Genomic DNA, 18,768 nt, shown 5'->3' with positions numbered 1-18,768 from the left:
AATTAATTCAGATTGTTCTATTTACCAAAAGGGAAAAATAGATGTCCATCTGCTGCCTGTAAAAATGGCATCACTATATCAAGAAGAAAGTTGGTCTTTGATGGCAACTGTCAGAGATCTGAGTTTTGTCCTTGGTTTGTGGGCTGCCTGTTTGTCTTGAGAAAACCACTTTGTTACCCATTCTGTTTTGTCTTGAGAAAGCCACTTTGTTACCCATTCTGAGCTGCAGACTGGAGCTCTTTGATACAGGCATGCTATAAAGATTGTAGTGTGTATGCTGTATTTCAAGGTCTTTCTGTAAAACAATTTTGATTAAATTACAAGTTATTAAAATCAATAATTTTTGTGACTGAAGTGCAGTTCTGTACTCAAGTATCACTGTTGTTGAGTGCTGCTTTTAAAGACCTGCAAGAAGTGTTCCTTGGTCCACATTGTATTCATGTTAATATGTCCTTACTTAAAAATGCTTTTGGGGATCTTCTGAAGTAGAGGGGTCTTTGACAGGTAGTCTACTGGTTGTTTAGGTACTTGTCTTTACATTTTAGTGACCCTTGGCAGAACTGTACTGATACCTTTAAAGTTAAAATACTGGACTGACTTAAATGACTTGACCCTCTTTTTTAGCCTAGCCAGAGACTAGCTTATAAATTGTAACTCATCATAACATGAGAAAGTACAGAAAAGCATCTTTTATTTCTTTTGGTGGCACAATAGAATTTATGAGGACATGCTGGCCATGACTAACTGGGTCTGGTATTTAAATCATAAAGTTATCTTCTAATAAGGTAATGCTGGCTTTAGCCTGGTGCTGCTGCAGGCAAAAGTTTTTCTACAGGTCATTAAAACATCATATTAATTTACAAAATCTTAGTTTATACAGGAACTACAAAAGTAATAGAAATAATTTCCCCCCTTTCTTTTGCACTTAAATATCATTAAAAACAGGAAATTAAAATTTAGTAGTGCATTAAAATGCTAAAATTTAGGCTGTGGAAAAAAGTAGTGGAGGAATGAATTCAAACTGCCTCAGCCTATGTAACTCGAGCCACGTGGGCAGTACAGAACACACAAGTTTCAGACAAGTCAACAATCCTATTGCATTATATGAATGCAGTATCTAAGCAGACAGGATTAGTGAGCAACCAACTTAATTTGTAATTTTGTTTATTTCTGTACTTTTACTGGCTTGCATTTTAACATAGCTGTTAGCATAATTAGTTCTTAGGGTTAAAGGTTTTTGATTGCCAGTAGTTGGATGTCATCATCACTGCCCTTTTTAATCCTTTAGGGAAGGATAACACTCATGACAAGAGAATCTTTATGCTCGTAAATCACGTTTTTTCTGTTCTGTATTTCAGAGAACTAATATTCAGTAGGAATCAATTTTTCACTTAGTAATTGATAGGACAGAAGTACAAATTTTTTAATGTTCTTAGACAGTAAATCTAAAATCAGATGCTCAGTGAATATAGTATCACTTGAAATAGTTAATGGCATACTGTGAATCTGTTGAGTGGAATTAGATATGAGAGGCAGTCATAAATCTGAGACAAAAATACAGGACTTCTGTTTTGTGATTGGAGTGCTGGCACGTTGAAAATTGCACTTTAATATTTTATGGAGTATAACCAATAGAAAATGATCTCTAAAGGTCATCTTTGATGACCATCTTTGATGCTGAAGTGGTATGGAAATTTAGTGGACAAAGATTGATTATAAAAGTTCTTCACAAGCTCGCAGTTGTCAGGACTTTTTGGACACTGTAGTGTTATCATTGGATATAACTTGTTGAATTATAACTTGCAATACAGTGGTGTTCCAGGTAGGTCAGGATTAGCCTAACACTCCTGGCAGAGTTATTGACATTGAAACTTTTGCCTGGAGAGGGATCTAGTTATTTTCCTCTGTTTCTCCAAGTATGACCTACAGGACTTAATGCTCCCCAAGTTCTAACAAGTGGTAAAGCATTAGTGTGCAGCAATTTTCTGTGGTATTTTTTTGAATCCCCTCCTTTTTTGTTAGTAAGTCAGCTGAAACCTTCCTGTAGATTAAGCACTTCATAGATAGAGAGGCAGTCTACTCTATTATTTCATACAAGTAGAGATTAATATCTAGTTTTAGTTGCTATAAATTCATATCAGCACAGTAAGGGTATTTTCCACCTATGTTTTGCCTTTTAGGATGCTGGGGCTCTTCATCCGTGGTATTGAAGAAAACAGCAGATCTAGGCGTGATGGTCTTTTCCATGAAAATGAATGCATTGTGAAAATAAACCATGTGGATCTTACAGATAAAACCTTTGCACAGTAAGTGCTGATGTAATAATACTTTTAACTAGTCAAGATTTTATACAGTGCTATATTTAAGGGATTTGTAAAGGGATTAAAACTTGTTACAGAAAAAATGCCTGTGAAATTGATATGTGACAGGAACTTCATTATTTTCTTTCTAAAACCTCCAAATAAGGTGACATTTGAGGAGTTTTAGTGAATTTTCTGTGCTTACTTAATTTAATAGCGTTAAGTTTTGTAATTGCTCTCTTCCCTTTCTAGTTCTGTTACTTTTACTATATTCTCTCTGTAATTTTTTCTTCATAAGACTTTCAGAATGAGTCAACATCACAGCATGGTGTTTAATGTTCTTTTACAAATTAAATAAGATTTTTTTATTGTGCTGTAGCTTTTTGAGCATTAATTTTTTTTAAATACTTCTACTGTCAAACTATGATTACTTGAGTAAATGGAAAGTCTCACTTCTTATGACTTTTATTAAAAGTCTGTTGACATTTATTATCTATCTCAAATATTTTTTAACTAACAGGTAGTTTTGATCATCTATGAATTAATGTGGCATTGTTGCACAAAGAATAGCCTCTCAAATTTCACAGATATTTGCTGTGGTAATTAAATAGCAATTTGCTTTTGCTTTTAATCCATATGTTTAGACAAATGATTGATTGTTTATTATATAACAAAAACGTATTGAAATGTCAAGGGAGTCGAGGCTTAACTTTCTAAACAGTAAGCCAAGTGTTCAAGGCTTCTAGACTAAAATCAAATACATAATTTCACAGTTAGGAATAAATATTTGAATAACAGGTTTTCATGAAACCAGTGTAATTCTGTACTATAGGTATTCTTGTTTTTGAGACTGTGCATTTTTCCCTCCTGATAGCTTTTCAGTTACAGCTTCTGCGTATTGGTGGTAAACGCACTCTACTGTGTTACAGAATGTGCCATTCTCTTCCATCCACGGCAATTCTTAAATAAAATATCAATTTTAGCAGAACAAAGTTATTGGTATCTTATTAAAACATTCATTGCCCCGCAGTAATGTTTTGTAATGAAATTTTGCTAACAAGATTTTGCTTGAACCAAAATTTCTCTTTTCAAAATCATATGTGATCCTTTCTTTACAATGTGTTGTCTCCTCTGTGTTTTCTTCTGAATTTAACTAAATCTCCAAAGGCTTTCAGTTCATGAGGTTTTTGTGGAGTGGAGGACTCTGCATGTTTTTCTGTGAAGTTACTAGATTTTGGGGCAGTTTGAAATACTTCAGGAAATTTTCTAGTTCTCTGTCAGGCTTTCCTTCAAAATGCGACAGGCAGGGCACTTACTTTCTAAAAGCTTGTGTGAAGTTTTGAGAGTTGGGAGGACTATTTACCATAGGAGTTAGCTTAGAGAGATCAGTTTTGTTAGGCTCTTTCTGTGTCATTAGGAGAGAGAAAAGCAACTTAAAGGTGATTCAGAGCAGAGCCTAATTTTGTTGGGCTAAGTTTCCTTATGTTACAAAACCAAGTAGTGTGGTTGTAGTGGCATTGGATCTGAGGAGAAAGAATACAGGTATTGAGGGCTCAATATCTGTTTGGGAACTGGGGAGAACATTTTAGGTGAGCTTTGGCCTATTCCCAATTCTTGCATTGTTCTGCTGAATATACCTTTCTACATCATCTCTCTCTCCTGGCTCTGGAGAATGGCTAAAGACTGACTCTTTCCAGGTTGAAACAAATCTCCATGAACATGCCTTTTGCTTTTCATCTTGCATAACATAACTGTACTAAACCTGACAGAAGTCCAAGGTACAGAAATCCACAAATTGTAAAAGATACAACAAAGTATTGTTCCAATGACTGTTGACCCAGAAATAGCAGTCAGATTCTCCTTTGAGAGGAAAATCTGTTGGCTAGTTTCAAATTGACATTTCTTCATAACCCTTGTAAAAGCTGTTTTAACACTTAGACTGTTACACTTTCTAATTTCAGTATAGACTTTCTAGTATTGCTCCTGACAATTGCTTCTTCTGCAGCTGTAACAGCAGCAGCCTACTTTCTGTATTCCCATGTTTATAATAGTTGTATATTGGGACTGTTGGTCTGCTTTTTCATTTGCTGCTAATCTATTCAATTACATTTTGTTGTGCTGCAGAGTTTCTAGCACCTCTTTTAACTGACTGCCTTATTTCTTTAAAGTATGCACTTGGGGTCTCAAGAAATATAAATTTCTCCATTCATTATTTTTTCTCTTTGAAGTACAGCCAGTTATTTTGCCCCTGAAGACTACATTTAGACTTTCCCATAGGATGTCTTGAGTGATTTCCACTAATTTTTGTTTGAAGGAGATCTTATGTTTTTTCTTGCATATATTTTAAATATTAATCTTTTGAAACTGAGTTATTAAATTACCTTGTAACATATGAACAAGTGGCTACTTGCAATGATGAAGATGGGGTATGAAAGACACACAGTTAAAATTTTACATCCTTTACCCTGGAAGTGTGCCATGGTTTCTACTATCAGGGTAAGGTCTGTCCTTGAGAACTTTGACAGGCTATAGGTGAACAGATAACCTATAACCTCTGCAGAACACACTGGGGCACAGTCTGTTACAGCTCTGAAACAGAACCCTTGAGGGTGGTGCTAAAAGAATGCCTTACTACTGCATTCCCCCTGCTACCTTTCTTTTCCAAGTTTGAGGTTTTATTCTGGCAGCATTGCTTGTCAATGAATGTTGCTATTCTGACTCTTGATGCTCATTCACTCAGTGTGGCAAGGATGGTTCTTTCCCACAGCAGTATCCATTGGGACTGACTCTTCAGTGTCTTCGTGCTACAGAAAACCCTCTTAAAACAGCATCTCCTTTCCACTGTAAGGTGGATGTACTGGGCAGCTCTGTTCATCTAGGAAAGCAGTAGGTGTGTTTGCAAGACATTTGTATTTGTATATTTGGCTTCCTTCCTGTGTCAGTGTAAAAAAAATTATATCAGAAGTACTTTCAGCATTGATTCCTGTAACATAACTGAGTGCTAAAGCCAAGGCTTCAATAAAATACTGACTCAGACTAACAAACACACCACAGAAGGATAGGAGATAAGTACAATGTTCTTAGAAGGACTCCATGATTTATTTAAATATAGCCATTACTTCCTCTCTTGCCCCAATTCAGCTAAGCAGAAGCTTTTGGTTTTTCATTCTCATAATGTGCTTCAGCTGCTTCTTGTTTGTACTCAAGTGGTCTTCTGCAGTATGGCAGAAAATCAGTCCTCTTCAACAGAAAGCTTTCCTCTCCTACCTCTTTAAGGAAGAGGGAAGTCTCATTTGTTCCTTTAGAATCCAAGGTTTGTAACATAGCTTGATTGACCAAATCTACAGGTTATTCAAAATCCAGGGAAGATTTTATGAACAGTTCTTTTCGCCAATCTGTATGGGAATCTGAGCACAGTGACATTACCACATTATCAGTTAACGGAATCATAGAATGGTTTGGGTTGGAAGGGACCTTAAAGAGCATCTTGTTCCAACCCCACAGGCAGGGACAGGGATGTAACCCACTAGATCAGTTTGTTCAGGGTCCCACTCAGCCTGGCCTTGAACATTGCCAAGCAGAGGGCATCCACAGCTTCTCTGGGCATCTTGTTCAAGTATCCCACTACACTCTGAGTAAAAAAATTTCTTCTTCATGTCTGGCCTGAATCCTTCTCTTTTAGTTTGAAACTGTGCTCCGTTGCCTTATCACTATCAAGGGGAGTAGTTCCATTAAATGCTCTAACACAGTTTCTAATGTTGCATTTGAGCAGATCTATAAAAACATTGCTTATGTGAAGTCTGCATATCCACCTAGCAAAAAGGTACTGTTTGAAAGATGTGGGTGATACTGACCTATGTATTTATCAATTTATGTAGAAACTCAAATAATTAAATTGTTTTTATTACCAGTTTTGTTTTTAATGTATCCCATACCCTCATCCTGTTTTATTGCTGTGGAATCAGCCAGCAATTGTATTAGGGATTACAAAGGAATCTGAGGAGCAATTAGACTGGATTTGGGAAAAATGGAGAGTTGAGCTTGCTTAGAGTAGATGTATTCACCAGAACAATTGGTGATGAGTGCTCGGTGTGCCTCTATGCCAACAAGAAAATATGTAACAAACAAGCACTTGAAAAAAGCAGCAAGCTGTAATTTCAGCAGTCTTTTGATGAGCTTTTGCCATCAGAACTTCCTTTTCTGATGCTCTACATGAAGAAATGTTAGTTTAGTTAGGCGCATATGTTTTCCTAGCATCTTAGGAATTCCAACAGGTATGCCGCTCCTACTTGAAATGTAAGGAAGTGCTGTAGCTTGAAATCTTATTTCATGTATACTTTTCTGAAAAAGGGACACTGTAGACGTGAACATAAGGTAATTTTTCATCTTATCTGTAAACAGCTTCAAATTTGGCCCAAATTTTGTAGTTTGTCATATGAATTTTCATACCTTTCTTTTAAAGGGCTCAGGACATCTTTCGTCAGGCAATGAAATTTCAAAGTGTCATCTTGGAAGTCCTTCCTCCATATAACCGAGAGCAGTATGAGAAGTCTGCTATTGCTCCTCTTTGTATGCTGAATAATGAAGAAGGAGTTACAAAAACAAAAATTCCACCTCCTCTTCATCCAAAACCTGCTGTGAAAACAATTAATATTTCTGGAGCAAGCTTGGAGTCAGGTGTACAGGGAACACTGCAACAAGCTAAGAGCCCCAACCTCCCACGTCTGGGTAGAAAGCCTTCTTCTCCTTCCCTGTCTCCACTTATGGGCTTTGGCAATAAGAGAAATGCAAAGAAAATAAAGATAGACCTGAAAAAAGGTAAGTCTTGGAGACAGTATAATTAATTTGGTATCATGTTCTCTATAGTGATACCGTAACTTAATTTAATGAGTGACATTGAAAATATAAGCATGTTATTTACCATTTAGAAGTTCCAAAACTTTCAAAAGGTGTAGGAATGTAAGCAGTAATGTTTTCTACAGTGTGCTTTTTCATAAAGTTTGGATGTATGCTTTCCAGATTTACTGATTAGGACATCTCTGTTACTGACTGTGGAAACAATTCCATTAGCAATAAGTGATTTTAAGAGAGAGTTCAGTCTTTTCACAAGTATAGAATAAAAGTTTGAACTGTTTGCTGGTAACCTTCATTATTTTACTCAGCCTGATAATTGACTGTAACACAGTTATGACATTCTTTTAAAGATATGTTTAAAAATCTACTCGGCTCTGTTTCATGTTTTCCAAGAACTTGATCACAGATTTACCTCTTTCCCTTTTTTATTTTCTGCAAACCTTTTTTTTTTTTTTTTTCCTATCATATTTATTCACCTGTTACAAGGCCAAATTTGTGTGTGTATCTTTAATTGCTGCACCATGCAGCTGTCTGTCTTTGAATGGAACAACAGGATTAGGAGCATGTAGTAAAATGTGCTTAAGCAATTTCCAATTAGCATTTGTATTTTCTATTTCATTTCTTTCTCTGATTTAGCTGAGAGTTAAATTTGATCCTAGAAGTGGCCCTTTTGAAAACTGTCTGTAACTTTATTCACATAACACATTATGAATGTAATCAAGCTCTCATTTCTTAATTTTTGTTGTTTCTTTACTTAAATCACTCATTTTTACTTCTGAATTCTTCAGCTTTGTGTTAAGAATTTCCCTGTTCTAGATCTAATGCTTTTGATTTTGAAACACTTATATTTTTAGAAATTGTAGCAATGTGATACTGACATGATGATATCTTGGAAAACTATCTCATGGGTAGTAATACCACTCAATATAAAAAGATTTTTTGAACCCTGCTATAGTGATTTTGGTGGCTTATAAGTAATACCTGCTAATATTTACTTTACTCCCTAATTATTTTTATAACATATCTGTTAACACTTGAGATTGTTTATTTCCAAGCAGCAAACAACTTCACTAATGGAAGCTTAGAAATACTGCCTTGTCCTTTCTGAGCAGCACATCATCAAGTTTAGCATTCAAATCATATGATATTCTCTCCATTTACCAAATTTCAGTGAAACCTGCTGAACTGTATTTATGCTCATAAATAAACAATTCCAATTGCTCAGATCCCATGAAAAACGATTGACATTAAAGTGAAGACTAATACTGAAATGACCTAAAGAAAAAGTAAATGCTCTAAATAGAGAGTTCTTTCTTTTTTTTTTTTTTTTTTTTTTTTTTTTTATTATGTGCTTATCCAACTATTTCCATCTGTAGCTGTTGGAAGAGGGTTTGGGTATAAATAGACTTCTTGTCTAGACCATGCAGAAAACTGGCTCGTTTTTACAGCTTTTTGTTTGCTTTCTTTTTTTAAGAGTTAACCTGAATGAGTCTCTGGGATATTTTGCCTGCTTTTAATGATCATCATTTACGTGTTGAAATTTATATTGTGACTTCTTTGTCTGACATTCTAGGTCCAGAAGGACTTGGTTTCACAGTGGTTACGAGAGACTCTTCAGTACATGGTCCTGGGCCAATCTTTGTGAAGAATATTTTACCAAAAGGTGCAGCAGTAAAAGATGGTCGTTTGCAGTCAGGAGACAGAATCCTGGAGGTTAGGATAAACCATTGTGTTTGCATTGCTTAAAATTGATCGCTAGCTTTGTCATAAATCTTTTATTTCCTCATACATATTATTGATGTATGGAACTACTGTTCTTGCCCTTGGTTAAAAAAAAGTCACACTCACAGCTTCTATGCCACTTGTTTGTCAACAAGTGTTTTACACCGTGAGGTGGGAAAATGGTTCTTTTCACAAGGGTCCATGGGGTGTTTGAACCAGGAGAACCTGATAAAGTCGTGGTTTTTAAAGCAGATAAACGTATTGCTTTAGGACCAAAACATGTCTTGCCTCTTCAGCCACATCCAAAAATCTCCAGTTAATATCAAGCTGGTGAACTGCTCATTTTAAGGCAATTTTGCTCAAATCAGTCTGTTGAAAATTTTCAGGTATCTTGTGACTTACAATCTGATTATCTAATGGGTTATTTCTACTTACTAACCTCGAAAAGCTCTTAAGGTAAACAGTTTTAATACTAAGGTCTTGTTTCTGCACTTTTCATCTTCAAAGTGCTTTACAAACTAATTAAGCCTCACAAACCCCCTGCAAGGTGGGTAAGTACTACAGAGCTGCTTTAACAGATGGTGAAAATGAGGAGGAGAAAGGTTAAGTAATTTGTGCAGGGCCAGAGGGGGAGACAGTATGGGAGCTGTTGCTGGCTCTTTTTTGTTCTCAGTCACTGAATGACACCTCTGTTAGGTGAGTGGAACCTAATAAAACTGCTAAAAGGCAGTCACACTCAGAGATGAGACATCCTCTCTTCTTCTGTGGCTGGTAGGTGAATGGACGGGACATCACTGGCAGGACCCAGGAAGAGCTCGTGGCTATGCTGAGGAGCACAAAGCAAGGAGAGACTGTCTGTCTGATTGTGGCTCGTCAGGAGGAGGCCTTTCTACCTCGAGAGCTGGTAAACTTGTTACTCTTTCCCAAAGAGTGAATTTGAAACAACTCCATGGTTAAAAACTAGCCCAAGAAATAGAAATTATGTCAGCTGAGAAATGCCAACAAAAGGTAGTCACATAAGGCTTGTTTCCAAGAAGTATTTATGCTTACATTTGATTTTGAGGGATGTTTGATTTTTATCTACTATAGATAGAATTCCACACAATCTGATTTTTCATCCCCAAAAATGACAGCATAAGCATAACTCACAGGGGGATACTAAATTAATTTTGTAAGTGTGAGGTCAGGCATAACTAAAAATGGGTTATTCTCTTTCAGAAAAGCAACAAGCTTTAAACCAGAAATTTAAAGTGCATGTAATGAGCCTGGAACTTATCAGTAACAAACTAGTGAGGGTGGCTTCCCCCAGGAGATGTCTTCTAAGCCAGGTGCCCAGCTGCAGGAGGAATAAAATTCTGCTGCACTACTCACAAATTTTGGAAGCAAGCTTTTTCCTTGGCTGCTAGCCTATGACTTAATAGACTTTTGCTTGTCTTTTTTCCATCTCAGGTGCTTAATTTTCACTTTTGTTTTTTATTAACACTGGCATGAAACGGTGTTCTCTTTTCTCTCACGTAAAGAGCTGCATCAGGGTAAAAGTGCTATCTGATACATGCTTGTTTGCCCTCAGAGAAGGTCATTTCTTTGGTTGCCGCTTCCTTATCTTGATTGATGGCTATACTTGACCTTTCATTAAGTCCGCAGGATAAGGGAAGGACAGCATTTCCTGCTTTTGTGTCATTTTATCTCCTTCAATGAACACAAACCGCCTTCATCCTTTTCTTAAGATGCTGCCTTCTTGCTTTTCCTTTAGACTGTTGTCAGGATCTTCTATAGAAATGCTCCGTTGTGTTTCCTCACAAAACATTGCTGACAGTTTTCCTCATTTCCCCATTACCTGTTGGACCTTGTTGAGGTCAGGGTTGCCTATGATAGGATAGGGAGCTGGAAGAGCATTCAGGTTCTCTCATGTGAGTCTCTTCTGCTGCTGTTGCCCACTTATTGCTGTGAGCAGTTACGAAGAGTCATAGTAAAACTATTTTTGTATCGATTTTTCTCTCATTTGTATCTCATTTTTCTGTAATTTTGAAGGAGCGTAATGGCAATTTTCAACCTTGTAATTGGGGCATTTGTTGTCTATGATTTTCAAAGCAACAAAGCTGCTCATTGCATTGCTCTGCTGAGTAAGCCTTGGGCTGTAGAGTCAATGTCTGTGTGGATCAGAGGGAAATTTCTGAATCTTAAAAGTACTAAATCTATTCCATGTAGAATTCCTTTTCAGTCACCAGCTCTTCTAAATAAGAGCTTACTTTTTGAAAAAGCTACCCATTGGCTTTAGGACCAAAACATGGTCCTAAACCCATGAGCAGTATTTTCTTCTGTGTTTTTTAAGTTATAAAACTCATTATTTAAAAAATGTACTTTAAAAAGTATGCATTCTTTTCTTTTCTCTCCTTTCCCCCCAACATTATACATTATTATGTATTGTAATAGTGCAAATTCTGCTGGAAATCACTGCAGCAGTATGTGGGTATAAAAGATTGGAAGAATCTAAAAGCTGTTTATAATTTTTACCTGTCACAATTGTGTGATAATAAATTCTAGTGTCTACAGCAAGGATTAACTACCTTTCAAAAGGTGATTTACTTATGACTGGCATGATTGAAATCCAGGAAGTAGCCACATTTATCCTGCTGGCTTGACCTTCTCTTAGATTGCTTTCCCTGTGAAAGAATAATGCACAAGTGATGGCCCTCACTGTAACAGTGATGATGTGGGAATTCTAATACTGCTCTGTGTTCCTTGTTATCTCAATGAAGTTCAACATCATACAAATGAGAATTACTGAAATACATTACATAAATTTATGGAACCAGCCCATCTAAATTAAAAAGCCCTTCAGCAACATCTGGTAGCTTACAGCAAAAGTGTGAGTTACCATCCCACTAAGCTACCAGATGTTGATGCTAACACTATGCTTGTTCGAATTCATGAGATGTCTGAGAATAGTATCAACAAAGACTAAAAAAAAATAATTAAAATTGGTTTAGCTTTTTTTGTTTGATTTCAGCTTTAGCCATGATATTACATTGGACTAATCCTCTGCTACCTCAAAAGTTACAGTACTGTTTTATCAGAGAGGAGAAAAATGCCAGCACTTTAAATGTTTGTTTTTGGAAGGAAAAGCAGTGATTAATCCAATATTTTTCAAGGACAGCTGTAACTGACTGCCCTGATGGTGTAACATGCATGCAGAATTTACCTGAATACTTCGGGATTTTGTTAATGCCTGGCAATAATGCGGTAATTGCTTTATACCAGACTTGTTCTTGCTTTGAGCAGTTCTCCAGGGACTGTAATCTGAAATGTTTTCTTTAGATTCCCTTTTACCTATCGAAAGGAAAAGAAGGGCCACCTAGTAAATGTGCCCACTCCCCACAGCTTTGTGTGGTAAAGATGCATCTGAAAGCTGGGCCCACTAGCAGCCCATGCACATGTTACTCCACTAGAACTGGGTTGTTATGTGGATTTGCTGGAGATAATCTGATAACTGCATGGGCACAAAGCAAATAATGTAATAAAGTCACACTGGGTTGCATTTGGTTGCATGGGTCTGTAATAATATAATTTGATTTTACCTTGTAATAAAGCTGTGGCTTGGGGAAAGCTTGGTCTCACGAATATTTTCTCTTCACTAACATAGATGGGATCAGAGTTTGGGTGTTTTGTTACTGTAATCTGTGCTTATGAATTGCTAGCAAGTAGAAAAATATATTCAGAGTTGCAAGCCTTTGCCACAGCAACCAAGATGTGATATGGATGAGGATGAATCAGTGTTGCAAAAAAGCATTATTAAATTTTGGGGAATTGGGTCTTTGGTTACACTGGCCCATGCAACATCTGAGAGTTATACAGTTACAGCATAACGAGGAAAAGGAATTGAAAACCCAGTATTTGTAGGGCTGTTACTCCTTTTAAAAAAAGAAAGGAAAGGAGGCTTTAATGAGATTTTTTTTTTTTTTTTTTAATATATTGAAACAGATCAGTGAAGTAGAATTTGGACCAACCACAGACTGTCCTCTTTATTATCCAGTTAGCCAAATGTTCCCAGTAATTCCTGCCAGCTGTTGACAATGTAGCAGCTAAGTAAAAGGCTGATTCCAGAACTCTGGGGGAAGATCTTGATTTGCTTAATTACCACAATCTATGGAGTGGCCAGTGATTAGTGTGTTCTTTAAGGTGCATTTGGGTTTTAAACTGTGTAGCCCTCTTTTCTAGAGGATGGGGAATATTGCAGGAAGAATCTGGTTTAACTGAATAGGTTTAGATTTTCCAGCTCCTCTCAAAGTGAATGGAACGCACATCAAACTGTGGCTATCATTCCATTGTGTTTTGGAAATACAGTGTTTTGATCATGTGTGTCTACTGCATCATGTATTTCTCTGGGGAAAATGTGTAATCTGAAAGTGCCATTTCTTTTAGTAATGGTGCAAAAATTATTTAATTGCCCTTCTGTTTGTTTACCCCCACATTGGTAAAACAGGGAAAACTACTTGAATGAGAACAGCTCTGGTGCAACCCATTCTGTGCTATGATCCTTTGCAATTCTTTATTCTGTATGATGCACATGAGCAGAGGAATGTGACGGTTCTGCAATTGCCAGAGATAGCATAGCACCAAAAATATTTGCACGCATTTTCCTGTAAGTTAGAGCACATACATTGTAATTTTTGCATACCCTTTATTTTTTGTTTTAAAGATCTCTCTGACTTACAAGTTGCAACTGTAATTGCTATTTCTGTGGTTTCTTGGCGTATTAACTGATTCAAGAAGAATGGGGGTGAAAGGGAACAAACCATCATTTTTATAACAATAGCTAAATGAACAACGTGCTAAACGTGGTATTGGTCTTTGTCTTTTTTTTACATGTGTATTATACAGGATGGAAGGAAGCAGCATGAGTGGCAAGTTTAATTAAGCACTTTTTTCTGCTTACCTTATGATTAACTTATGTTTTAGTCTTCCCCAGTTAATTTCTTCCACTGCCTTGAACTTATATGCCTGAAGGAAAACCAGTTGGCCTATTTGTTTTAATATTCAAAGCTTAATTTCTATTACTTCCTTTTAATTGTTGCTTGCCTTTTTATGTGCAGGAAATAATAGGTGAAATTACAGCCTAGACTTAACCATTTTTGCACCTTTTTTGTTGTTCAAAACCATGATTCTAGTGCTCAATTATCCAGAAATAGACAAATAATTTTGGTCAGAAAGTGATTTCAGCAGGTACCATTTTTCTGTTGTGTTATCTCTGTTCTAAGGGAGATGAATTGGATAGGAAAAAAAAGTATGTGTTGAATTTTAATGGCATACACAAGAAGGTGTTCTGTGTAATGAAGACAAGGATATTGTGAGTGCACATGGCACCTTTCATCGTTTATAAACTTTATAAAATTTTAAATATCCTGGGAGTTTTAAAGAAAAGTTTATTTTTGGACCTTTTTTCGTCGTTTGGAATAGTTAGAAGTGAATGTAGCTTGTGTCTACACAAACATATTTTTAAAGACAAATCATTGTGTATTGCAGCCCCTCAAAGGTTTTCAACTACATTATGTATTTCAGAAGGTGATTACTATTTCATTATGTTTTAGAGTACTGAAAACTGTTCTTTCAGTTGGTTAGTTGTGCTCTTTACAAAAGTCAGAGATTGGCGTTACGAAGGAATGTGACTATCCTTCCTGTGGCAGTGGAAAGTATCTCTTTATCCAGGGTTTGTGTGCAACTCCCTAATTTACCAAAGGGGAGTGAATTGCTTGGTAATCTGTGTACCTTTAAAAAGTGGTTGTTTTTTGAGCTCTCATATGCAGTGTAATGCCCAGTGCTTTGCCCAGCACAGCAAATGTGATTTTTTTTTCCATGTTGCAGCATTGTAGCAGTTTTCAGCCTTTTTGAGACCACAGAGATCTTATTACATCTGGTCTACTATTGCTTTCTCGTCAGGCTCATCAGAGTTTATGATCCAGCAATGGTTTCCCTTTCAGAGCCCACTGTTCCTATATTCCAGCAAATATGAGGAACCTTAAAAGAGTGGTCTGAAAGAGCTGGTCATAACCTTCATTGCCTGCAAAAACCTCTGATGGTGCTCTGCCTGCTGGTAAAGAATAAGTTAGAGGATACAAGTAAGGAGAGAAAGTATAATGTTATTTGTACTATTAGACAATATATTCATAAAATGTGTTATGGGATTACTGCCCAAAATTCCTAGTTGTAGGAACCCTATCTCAGAACCCTGGGAGGTGGAAACTGCTTACTTGATAAGAGCTCTGAGATTGCCCAAAATTATTTGAAAGCCCACTTTAATGTATGAAATCATAAGTATATATACATCAGAATAGAGGCATATAAAATCTGGTCTTAAAAGAAATTGAGTCTTCATATATTTTTGGTGCATTTACCCAGGTCTGCTGTATTTGTATTTAATAAAACCAGAATATTTGGGCAATTTTTAAATCCCCCTAACAAATGTAGTGCCTTGCCATTTACAAGGGTCACCAGTTCTATTCCATATACCGTATGAACATTTCTAAATTCTTTCTGTCTTAGAATACATAAAAAAGCTTAGAAAAAGTTTTCCTAGGCTGACTTAATGTAAAACATATGCATGTGGTGTTTGAAGTAGGCATAAAAGAATTATAAAGCTTATTGCTTTGTTTACTATACCTTTAAAACAGTAAGCACTAAAATGAGTAGAGCTGGATTTGTATGTCACCGTGTTGTGTGACCTGTGCCCGGAGTGAATTCTGAAATGATACAGTAGCAGCAACCCTAAATTCACCCTGAAAATACCATGCAGCCTTCCATCTTCATGTGAGATAAGATTTTAGGCTCTAAGTGCCAAGGTGAATTAACTGCTGAGGCTCCAGCTCAGTAGGGTGTGTAGGGCATGATGGCTTACCCCATGTGTGAGCTGAAAATGGGTGTTTTCACAGACAGGCCAGCCTTGACTGAGGACTGGACTAGCTAATTTTTCTCCCTGTGTTTTCTACAGTTACGTAGCTTAAAAGATTGAGACTGCATTTTTTAATGTTGAGGAGCAGTGCACACCAAATTACAAATACAAAACTTTTGCAAGGGCAAACAATTTCCTTGGTGTGTTCTCAAATAGGTGAGTCAGGCAAACTGGGGAGTCTCCATTCCTGAAATGCACTGTATCTACTTTGGATGAAGAGCTGAGTCTAGCTTTGTCAGTTTTTGAAGCTGTAATTTAAAAAAAAAAAAAGAAATAAAAATAAAAAGAATCTACATAATTCAAAACAGACACATTCTAGCTAACATTACACAAATTTTTAGTGTATTGTGTTAATGTTAAAATTATCCAAGACACTATCGTATATCTCCATGGATTTGCTACTGCCTTTGTTGTCTTAGCAGGGTGTGCCATTAGTGGCCATTTAGTTTTTATTGCAGTATGGAGTACAGATAATTTTAAAGAAGCCAATATAAAGTATCTATCAGAAATGCTAAAGATGAATGCATGCAACACTGATTTCAGTTATTTACTAGGTTGTGACAAGATTACAACAGTGTATTACCTTTCAGTATTACTTTAAGAGTGTTACAATATGTCTATTTCAAAATACAGAGCAGATTTTATAGTGACTGAATGACTGAGCTGTCAGCAGAGTATTTCTTAATTGTGGCTAAGTGCTTGGAAAGAACATGGAGCATGATGCAAATAGGGGGTATCTTCTTTTCAAGATTTTCTGCCAATAATAGTTATGTGGTGCCACAATTTAAATGTTTTTATCAGAAAGTCATTGCAAAAGCATGCAAATGTCTTATTTCCTTCATAAACCTTTGAAAATAACCCTCCTGGGTCTTTTGCCTTTTGCTGTCAGCTGTGAATGGCACCCCAGGGAGTTGACATCTCTTATCAGAAATGAGCAGCCAGGCAAGGGGCAGTCAGCATATTGAGAGGCCATAATGGTGTGTTGGCCAAGGGCACCAGACAGGTACTGAAAGGTCTCTTGTTGTATTAAACAAATGCTATTTCCTTCCTGCCTAAGTGAGAGCTAATTTTTTTTGTAAGCTTCTCTTTTGGTGAAAAACACAATAAGGATATATAAGGCAACCTTTCCAGAGAGAGATTAGCATTAGGTTATCATAAATCCACAGATTAAAAGTGCTGTGGTCAATGAGAACAGGCATTGTAAGATTAAATAAAAGGACTAATTGAAAGTGGTGTCCCATGGTAGACAAAGGATTGACAAAATATTGTTAGGTATAACCATGGACTAAGTAGGAAGTTGAAGAATAAAATGTACTTTTTTTCAAAGGTTATAGTTCTGATTGTACTGCTCTGGTGACTGTGCAGTTGTGTATTATGGGAGTGGGAAGAGGCTAAAAGTATATTCTCTGTGGTCTTTAAAATATTGAGAATTTATTGGTGAGACCAGTAAAATTTTAGATTATTTTTAATAATCCTTTGTTGTAAGCTTTTAAATAAGAAATCAGATATCTGAGGTATAGATGTGCTTCTAAAAATTAAAATAATTAGCAGAAGATTAATTAAATGTATCCTGAGACCCTTAGATAGATAGAGGTTTTCAGTCTGCATTGCTGAATATTATTTATTACTGTGTTATTAGGGCTTTTTACTTCCATATCTAGCAAACTCTCTGTTCTCTCACCTTCGTATAAATTCTACTGAACTTTTCTGTCTAGTTTCTGGTGATTCAGTAAATGTCAGAATTGATTTTACTGAAGTTGCATGCAGGTATATTGGTAGATTAAAACATTCCTGTCCTGATTTCCCTTGAGAGGGGTAGTACCTGTTTGGTTGTTTGCTCTGTTCTGTTTCACCACCAAATCTGGACAGCAAGCGAAAAGATTTCCTCTTAGACATTTTCTGTCTGTTTCCTTCTGGTCCAGGAAAGAGAGAGGATATCTTTGTCTTCCCCAAGCAAATGAGAGGAGTTGGGAGCTGCCTGGAATGCTGGATTGTGCAACCACAGCTTTGAGCAGAAGCTGTGGCTGGCAGACTCCTCTAAATGTTAGAGAACAAACACCACTAGGCTGCAGAAATGTGCTTACCAGGAGGAGACTGTTCAGAGCTTGTTGCAGCCATTGAAAACTGACAAGCTAAGATTTAGCAAAGCTGAAGGAAGGACCTGCCCAGCAAGGACAGAATGAACAGTGGAGATTGATTCTTGAAATGTTGGGCTGTTTTTCAGTTTTGTGTTAGAGTTTTTTGGTTGCGGAGCATTTGTTGTGTTTTTAACTTCAACCTGCGTCTCTGTTGAGTAAATTTTATTAATATTTAAGAGTGTTCCTGTCTCAATGTACCCTTCTTAAAGGAAAGAAATGAGAAAGAAATTGGGCAATGGGAACAAGAGACCTGTGTGGATGAATGGATGTCTCCTGTCATTACTCAAGCATAAGCAGGAAATACACAGGAGAGGGAAACAGGGTCAGGTCACTTGGAATGAATATAGAGGGGTTTCAGAGTAAGTGAAAACAAGATAAGGAAGGGCATGGCCCATCTGGAATTAAATCTGGCCAAGGATGTCAAGGACAACAAGAAGGGCTTCTTCAAATACATTTATAACAAAAGGAAAACCAAAGATAATGTGGGGCCATTACTAAACATAACAGGGAGCCTGGTAGCAGAGAAGGCAGAGTTACCAAACTTTACTAACCTGATTGCCTTTTAAAATGAAACACACTAGTACCTGGATGGATGAAGGACCTTGTCTGCCTCGACTTCGGCAAGGCTCTCAACACTGTCTGTCAGCACATCCTCATAGGCCAGCTCAGGAAGTGTGGACTGGGTGAGTGGACAGTGAGGTGCATTGAGAACTGGCTGGACAGTGGCACAGGGGCTCGTTGGGTGCCTTGGTGTCCCCCAAGGTTCAGTACTGGGCCCATTATCCATCACTGACTGGATGAAGACACA

At 36.9% G+C, this 18,768-nt stretch overlaps 1 protein-coding gene across 4 annotated transcripts in view; it reads left to right on the top strand.

Annotated features, from left to right (window-relative positions):
* PARD3B (par-3 family cell polarity regulator beta) overlaps positions 1–18,768 on the top strand; it is a 383,975-nt gene that overhangs the window by 171,424 nt on the left and 193,783 nt on the right. For all 4 annotated transcript variants that reach the window (XM_056496182.1, XM_056496185.1, XM_056496183.1 and 1 more), the window contains 4 exons: positions 2,181–2,306; positions 6,763–7,118; positions 8,728–8,867; positions 9,652–9,780. In XM_056496182.1, coding sequence (XP_056352157.1) covers positions 2,181–2,306; positions 6,763–7,118; positions 8,728–8,867; positions 9,652–9,780 — 751 coding nt within the window. The remainder of the gene's footprint in view (positions 1–2,180; positions 2,307–6,762; positions 7,119–8,727; positions 8,868–9,651; positions 9,781–18,768) is intronic.

Source organism: Oenanthe melanoleuca, chromosome 7, assembly GCF_029582105.1.
Source record: "Oenanthe melanoleuca isolate GR-GAL-2019-014 chromosome 7, OMel1.0, whole genome shotgun sequence".
NCBI classification, from domain to species: Eukaryota; Metazoa; Chordata; class Aves; order Passeriformes; family Muscicapidae; genus Oenanthe; species Oenanthe melanoleuca.
This window is presented reverse-complemented; position numbering and strand designations above follow the sequence as displayed.